This window comes from Antrostomus carolinensis, unplaced genomic scaffold (genome assembly GCF_000700745.2).
Source record: "Antrostomus carolinensis isolate BGI_N321 unplaced genomic scaffold, ASM70074v2 scaffold3193, whole genome shotgun sequence".
In the NCBI taxonomy this organism is placed as follows: Eukaryota; Metazoa; Chordata; class Aves; order Caprimulgiformes; family Caprimulgidae; genus Antrostomus; species Antrostomus carolinensis.
The window spans coordinates 68,038-76,529 of NW_010304287.1; the positions used below are offsets into that span (position 1 = coordinate 68,038).

At 35.5% G+C, this 8,492-nt stretch overlaps 1 protein-coding gene across 1 annotated transcript in view; it reads right to left on the reverse strand.

The window, feature by feature from the left end:
* The window catches only part of PTPRQ (protein tyrosine phosphatase receptor type Q), a gene marked incomplete at both ends in the record, with an annotated part of 95,034 nt that overhangs the window by 67,842 nt on the left and 18,700 nt on the right, over positions 1–8,492 (reverse strand). Inside the window, 3 exons of the mRNA XM_010164377.1 lie at positions 3,164–3,284; positions 5,641–5,742; positions 6,424–6,603. Coding sequence (XP_010162679.1) covers positions 3,164–3,284; positions 5,641–5,742; positions 6,424–6,603 — 403 coding nt within the window. The remainder of the gene's footprint in view (positions 1–3,163; positions 3,285–5,640; positions 5,743–6,423; positions 6,604–8,492) is intronic.

Below are 8,492 nucleotides of genomic sequence, written 5' to 3' on the forward strand. Positions count from 1 at the left end.
AAATTGTTAGATAGCCTGATTTTCATCATTTGATAAATAATGTCCTATTAGCAAAGATCACCATCTGATACTCCTGAAATAAAGTTATATTAACAAACAATTGGAATGAGAAAATGTATGAGAATGAAAAAACTAAATTATCCCTGTACCTTTCAGATTTTAAGTGGAATGTCTCTTAATGTGGGAAACTCTCGGTAACAGAGAAAGTTAACAACAGTTACATTTTTCCCAAACTTTTCACATTTTAAATAGTCAGTAAAGAGATACAAAAGGTTGCAGCTGCAGTTACTAAACTCCATACAAAGAAAATACATCTTTTCTGGGATCTTTGCCTAATATATACTTAGTATGGAAAAATGTACCTGGTTATAATTTTAAGTAAGAAGAAAATCCAAAGCTTAGTGCTTTAAACACTTCTACTCTGAGTAATTACATTCTTATAATATCTTGTTTGCCAGAAAATTTTTAATGCCCTAAAGGCTGCTGCAAGTCTGCAGACATACTGCTTGTTCCCATAGAAATAAACTCAATGTCTTGGGTTTTAGGTGGAACAGAGCTGGTTTCTTTTTAGTAGTTAGAATAGTGTTGTATTTTGCTTTCAGCCTGGGATTTGTTATGAGAGAGACACTGACAACATATCAGTGTTTGCATTTTTGTCACTGGAAGTGAAGGGCTACGTGTTCTGTTAGTCCACAAGCACAAGACCTAAGGAGCTGAGGAATATTTAAATTAATAAGCTACATTGGCATTTGGATATGCCAATGGGATTTTCCATATAATATCACATCATGTCCAGTATATTAGTGAGGGCTAATTAGGCACAATCAGGCATAGTTAGGAAGAAGAACAAAAGTTTGGAGTGTTTCAAGAAAAGTTTATTTTTCAGTTTAGAAACAACTGAGATTGCAATCAAAATAGTAAGAAAACACCGATCAAAGTGAATGCAGTCTTCACAATGAGAAAGCACCTAGCAGAATAAGCTAAGCCAAGGAATTTTAATGAAGAAAAAGAACATTAAGTTTTAAATTAGATCTTTCAGAAACCTAGACAAAAGACATTCTAAGAAACTGCATACTTTCACTTGACAAAGACAGGTACCTTATTTTCTTAAAAATCTGTTCCTCAAAGTAGATCTAGTCAGTAGTTGTCTCACGAAAATTTGCTGAACAGGATAATGCCAAAAGACAATATCTATCTACAAGTTCAGTAATTTTGTTGATATGCCTTTAATACTCTAGGACTTCAGACTCAGGGAGTATGAGTTTGTAGACTCAAGGCACACAGGAAGTTGCTTTGCTACCTGCTAGTACCTAAACCCACCTTGTCCTGTTCAAATTAAATTAAAAATAATAACAATGAAAACATTACAGACATTACCCTTTGTATTCTACTAGTTGTGCATTCTTGTTCCCAATCCATTAAAGCAAAAGATTACCAAACTCTCTATAACTATTGTGATATATTTAAGAGAAGGAAAATTTATTTAACATCTGTATTAACCTTCCTCTTTCTGTTTTATTGAGAAGCTCTGGGATTAACAATCTCACTGAAAATATATTGAATGCCTCACAAAAGTAGCAACTATGGCACAGCAGTTTGCCTTGTCAAAAATCACCCTGCAATGCATTTTATGAAACTGTAGAGACAATTCTGTTAAATACTTCTCCTCCTTCACCCCTACCCCCCTAAAGAAAAAAGCTTCCAAGGAAGGAGTGAAGTTGTAGCCCCTTTGAAGGAAACAGGAGTTTTTCTCCAATGTTCTTGCCTCAAGATGACACCTAATGCCTCTCTAATTTTAGATATGCCACAGTAAGGACAGATGAGACAGAGCAAGGAGAATATGGAAGGAAAAATGACAAGGCTTACTGCAAAAATATTTAGAAAGATGGATCGATTTTCTAAAAATAGTTACGAACTCCTTTGTCAAAATAACAAAAGCAGTAAGCTGTAAGACAATATAAGGATGAAAATTTGTATAACCTCAAGTCTTTGAACACAGCCTGTATCAAAATCATAATCCTTATAATGAAGTAACTCTTTCCTAGCTAGAGGATAGTCTTTAATTTAATGGGTTTTTTTGTGGTTAAAACGCATCAGACCTTGCCAGTACAGTAAAAGCAGCAAGACAAGCCAAATATAACTTTTTTGGAAAGAAAAAAAAAACCTCACTCCTGGTCACTTTATCATCAACCTAACTAGAAGTTCTAAATTAAAAAAATTCAATAGGAACTAAGGCCAAGTCCTACCCCAAAACTGTTAAGTAATATTAAATGTAAGCTCAATAGTAGTCTATTTACAACAAATGCTGATTTGCACATCTGGTTCACATGTCATAAGGTGTGAGTTAGCACTTGCTTCCTGCACCTTAGTAGTGTCAATAAAATGGTACGGTATAAATGCAGTGTATTAAAAGTGATCAATAATAAAATCTTTTCACTTCCAGTAGAAGTTATACATAGATCTTTGAACAGACACCACATCACTAGACCAAACTATGTTATGTAGAGAATAGGACAGAAGCTGCAAGTTTTAAAGTGACAAAAACTTTTTTTTAAAAGTGAAAAAAGATCCCAGGAGGGATGACAGAAAAAAAAAAGTAATAGAGAAACAGAAAGGATAGATAAAAAAAACAAACAAAAACAACACAGTAAATGAAAAATACCTGTTCAAAAATACTTGTTTGCTATGAATATAATAAATACAAAATGTAACAGTAGACATAAATGATAGCACATACAAGGACTCTCAACATTGCTCTTATGTACTTTTTACAAAAGGAAGCAATATTTCTATATTTTAAGACTATTTCAAGTCTATTTCAAATCTCCTTGACAATTTGGCATAGGCTTGTGCCCTGCTTTACCATAGGTCTAATGAGAATGTAATGAAAATAGTCAGCATGCTCTAATTTAAATTTGAATTCATTTACCATAATGTAACCTCTAGAAAGATGTTGAAAATGCTTAAGAAATATTTAATACCCTACTTTTCAGCTATTACATTATATCTGAATTTGTATATACAAAAGGTTAGTATTTTAAGTTCTGGATGAATATTTGTTCTCCAAAAATGTGTAATCAACACATTGTGTAAGAAAAACCTAACATTCCTGATAGGTTACAGATTAATATTTATCCTCAGAACTACTTCCAGAAAATCTTACCAGACGTAAACTGTGTAATAGAGGATAATTCCATTTGGCTCCAGCGGGGGTTTCCATGACAACTTCACAGTGACACCCGACAACTGTTTTACGGAGAGGGATTCTGGAGGAGAACTTGGAGCTATAAAATGAGAGAGCAGGACACAACATCTTGTTAAACAGCTAAGATGGATGGGACATGCAGCATCCTTAAACAGGGTTTTAATTATTTGTGATGGAAAATGAACTTTGTACTACACCAGTACAGTATCCATCAACTAATGTTAAGGTGCAGTTTCTTTTTCTGACAGACGATAAAAGAAGATTTTGCATGGTGGTGTTAGAACATCTGTTTCTGTGATTCAATGGAAAAAGTACTTCATGAGAAAACAGAGTAATGGGTAGGTCACAGTGATTCACCTACTGTCCAAGTACATTGCTGTAATTTTTTTTCTCTTCTAATAAAATCAAGAGCTTTATAGGTATGAACACATGTAAAATATAGCAAAATAGTTCCCTTGGGGAAAAAGAGGTGCTGTAAAGAATTATACAAAGCACCAAAAGGTGGAAAAAAGGCTAAGCATGGCATTGAGAGATGATAAAAATGTGGGATACTAGGCAGCAGTAAAATCTATTCACTCCATCAAATAAGGATCACATTCATACATTTAACATGTCACGAGGGCAAATACAAAGATAGGCATTGACTGAGACCCTTAAAATTCATTTTAAGATGAACTCTACATGACACCATATCACAACTCTGTAGGATAGGGAAACAACTTAAGTAAATGAAAATGTTAGACCATGTTTGATTTCATTCTAGTTTATATAAATGTCATTGAGTAAAAATATACTCATGTATGCATAAGTGATAGTGCTTTGTACTAGCATGTGATTGAGAAGTAAATGTTTTTCTTCATCTTGATTCACAGATATATGTAGCACTATGAAGCAATATTAGAATTACTTTTGTTTTTCTCAAATTAAGCTGAAGAGCATCATGCACTAAAAATTCAGGTCATAGCTGTAGTCATGCATGAAAATTGAGAATATGAGCATAGCTATTAGCAAATCTACGAAACATTTGGTCTGAACCTTGGAACACTGTGTTCCTGTGAATAAAGAACATGCGGTATGTTATAAATATTGTTGGTTTTCAGTTGTTGTTCCTTCTTTCACTATCTCGAGTTGACATAAAGGTTTTAGATCTCTGTGCATGTAAGAAAAAATATTTTTCAAGAACAGAGGTTCACTGAATTCAATGAATGTCTGTATTTACTAGCGAAAAAAGGTGACAGCTGTATTTACTGTTTTACTTGTTATATTATCCCCAATGGCTATATAACAAAATATCTGTCATACTGTGAGTTTAATGTCTTTCTGGCATGTCTAGTTCACCCTACAGTTCTTATTCAGAGGATATTTTTTGCTGAAGAATAGAATCTACATTGCTCTAAATAAAAATACTCTATGCAAAAGATGGATTTATACAAATTAGCTGTTCCCAGTCTGCTCCAGCAATATTACTCTTGAGCAAAGCTTTATTACTGACAGTGTGAATGTAAGCCTATCAACATCTTGGAGATTTGCAAAAATCCATTATCATGAAAAGCTGGATCTTAGGCAAGTCAGTGTTCCCTAAGACATGCAAGGAGACTTAATTTGGGAATGGCTGGTGTGCTGTTTGTGTCAATGCTGCTTTCATCTAGGTTCCCGGAGACTTCCTCCCTAAGCAATGAAGAGGGACAGACACAGGTTCTTCCAATATGTGATTTACAGCACCTAAGTTAAGATTCTGCTTTGAATTTTTTTCAGGATTGCCCCTCCAGAAACTATAGAGGGGACCAATGATAACTTCGTACAACTAAATAGGGTACAAATATAATTTTCAAGTTCCCCTGCTGATTTGTGACCTACTATACTAATTAGCAGAGGATGCAGTGACTGTGTTCTACTCTCAGCCAGCAATGCAGAACTCTCCCCTACTCAGTTTGGAAATCCAGTAGTACAGATTATAGACTTTGAACATTTTCATAATATTTATAATTTTACATCTATATATGTGTATCTGTACATGCATCTGTTTAGAAGAATAAAAAAATCTTCAAACAACATGAAATGTCCCTGGACCATCAAAGTTGCCTTTTGGTTGTCTTCCCTTTCTCCAGCTCTCACATGTCTGCAGAACCAAACACAATATTTAATTCTACCATGTGGTGTATTAGATTAAAATATTATTAATAAATTAAGATTCTTCAAATTCAGAAGATATTGGTAAGACCAAGTGTCCACACACAATTGTGCCATTTCACACAGCTTTTACTGATAAATATACTAAATAACAGATAGATAGATGTGTATGTTTGTGTGTAGATAGATATGGATATAAATACAGAGATATAATTGCAAAAAAAGTATATAAAACCTACACATATCTGACATGAAGTGTAAGATTAGTTTAAGACCACAGGCAGACAACAATACATCTGACTTACCGTCTTCATCAGTCAGTATATGCAGAGGTGCACTACGAAGGCCCTCCCCCATTGTGGTACTAGCAGACACTTCTACAGTATATTTTGTGTATTTCTTTAAATCTAAATACAGAAGAAGAATTCAGTAAATCAACCATTCAGTGGGCCAAATTAGGATTTTTAATGGACCATAAGTAGTTTTGAAGTGCTGAATAGGCTCATCATTCATACTGATTTGTGTCTTTACAGACTGAAATAATTATCAGGAATATTTGAACACAAAGTATTCTTCATGAAAAAAAGAAGGGGTAAAGCCCTAATTTATATTTCACATTCATAGAATGCTTTACAGTTTGCCCTTGGCTGTACTTTGAAAATTTACTGATTAAGGTACTGAGCTCCCAGCATTAACTGCTGTGTCATGCCTTAGTAATAATGACAGAACATAGAAAAAGATGCAAAGGTGAATGGAAAAGGAAGCACTTATTTTTATCCAAAATAAGATCAGAAAGATATCTAGGTGATAGAAGATAGATATGCAAAGAAATCTATTGAAGTTCCTTGCACTTTAAACATCTAAAACACAATGAGATATATGTTAGACTCTATACTGATCATAGCCCATTCTACCACATTACTGCAGGACACAACAGGCTACTTCTCAGGACAGGCAGCATGTAACTTTATGTAAGAACAAGAAGGATCACATCCAACCAATGGGTAATTATTGATCTGCATCAGTCTGCTGATCCCTTCTCAGAACAATTTACAGTTGCTGTAAGTTCCAGATCATTATATACTGGCCTGTAATACGTAGCGTCAGAAGAGTAGTGTTTATAACTCTTTGCTCGGTTACATTAGTCTTGAGATATATTGTGTAGGTCTGTATGATTCCATTGGGAATGGATGGTGGAAAAAATGACAACTCAATTTCCATGGATGAGATGTTCCTATAGGTTATGTTTTCTGGTGCAGAATCAGGAACTAGAAGACAAAATTTAGACTCATAGAAGATTCCAGTCAGTTTCAATGATTTGTTAAGCATTTTCTTAAACTGGTTTAAATGAAACACATTGTAAAACATTTTGATTTTTATCCTGTTTTTTTGTACAAAATAGATCTCAAAAGAGGCTGAATTTGAAGACAAAAACATGACATACACACATTGTAACAAGGTATGTGTCATTCTTAAAAAAATATATATATATAAAAAAAAGAAATCACCTTAACATGCCAGTTAAAAAAATCTGAAATCTGACACTAAACTTCTAACATTCCATAACTATCACTACAATCATCCAAATTAGCTATTGTTAGGAGATTTTCCAGTTGTTAAAAGAGTTTAATAATTTAAATAAAATGAAATAATAATGATTACATTAACTAAAACAATAATAGTAATGATAGAATATACAAATAAGTGACGCAAAATGCAATTTCTCAGCACCCACCAACCAAGGCCCATCTCCTTCCCGGCTAGCGATCCCAGAGCAAGAGAGAGATTCTGAAACTGCAGTCCCAGAAGAGGCGGGATTATCAACATTCTTCTCATACCAAATCCCATACTGTATTGAAAACACAGCACTATTCTAGCTAATGAAAAGAAAATTAGCTCTATCCCAGCCAAAACCAAGGAGACACTGTCATGCTTGTGCTTGGCCATGGACCCACTGATCTGGTACTTGACTTGCAGCCTGATGTCACAGCCTGACCTCAGCTTGGCCCCAGCCCTACAGACCTGCCCAGCTGTCACTGGGCTGCATCTGACTTGATTAGTGTCAGTGAACCTGCTAACTCTCTTTCCTGGCTCAACCTCAGGCCTGCCTTGTCACCATGGCACATTTGTCAACCTGGATTCCGGGCTGCCCCTGCCTGCCACCCCCCACCTGCCCTGCCCTGTTGGGTTAAGTCCTGGCTAGCGAGGTCCCCGCCTTGCTGGCCCAGGGACCACTTTGTCTCTTGGTTCCTCATCCCTTATGGAGCAGCTGGTCCTTGCTGCATCATGATAATTGGTTTTGGTGTGCATGTAACTGCCTGTCCCCAAACAAATACACAACTATGTTTTCCATTATCCAGAACTGGTCTGATAACATAATACCACTTATTCGAGAAAATCATAATCATACCATGACAGCACAACTTGTCCAAAAGGTCAAGTAAGGCATAAATATGCTTTAGGATGTCCTGAACATTCTTATAAATATACTGACATTTGATGAAACTTCACATTCAAAAGTATAAGTAATTTCTGCTTAAGCAACATCCAGAAAGGGAATAAATGACATGAAATGCAGTGAAATCAGCCCACAATTCTGCCTAACTTTGTGGTAGAATGGTAACAGAGAACTCCCAAGAGCTCTTCAAATACATCAGCCCACTAATAGATTGTGTTTCAGTCTTAATGCTCTGTCCCCCTATCCTGCCTTGTTTGTATTCCTCTCAACTCAGGAGATGTTTTTGCAGCTTCTCATCTCTATCACAGGCAGCTGGAATTAAAATTTGTGTTCTGAGCATCAAGAGAGTTAGGCACTGAGAAAGAACTAAATGCCTTAAAATAGACAGAAGATGGATGTCTAAGTTTAAGAGAGCACTAAAAAGGTATGTCTAAGGACATTTTATCAGTTGGGCAGGTGTCTACATACTTATGGAGTCTGACAAAAAAAAAAAAGTCCTCAAAAGTAGCACAATGTCTTGGCACAGCTAGCTTGGTGCTTGTATTATGACTACTTTTTCATGCAATTTAAAACTAGGTGTGTGTGTCCCTGTTCTTTAAGAGCTTGACTTGCTAGGCAGGCCTGGACCATTTTCTCTAGTACCACTCCTGTTAGCTCCACTGAAAATGTAATGACCCTCTGCCTGTATTTCACATCCCT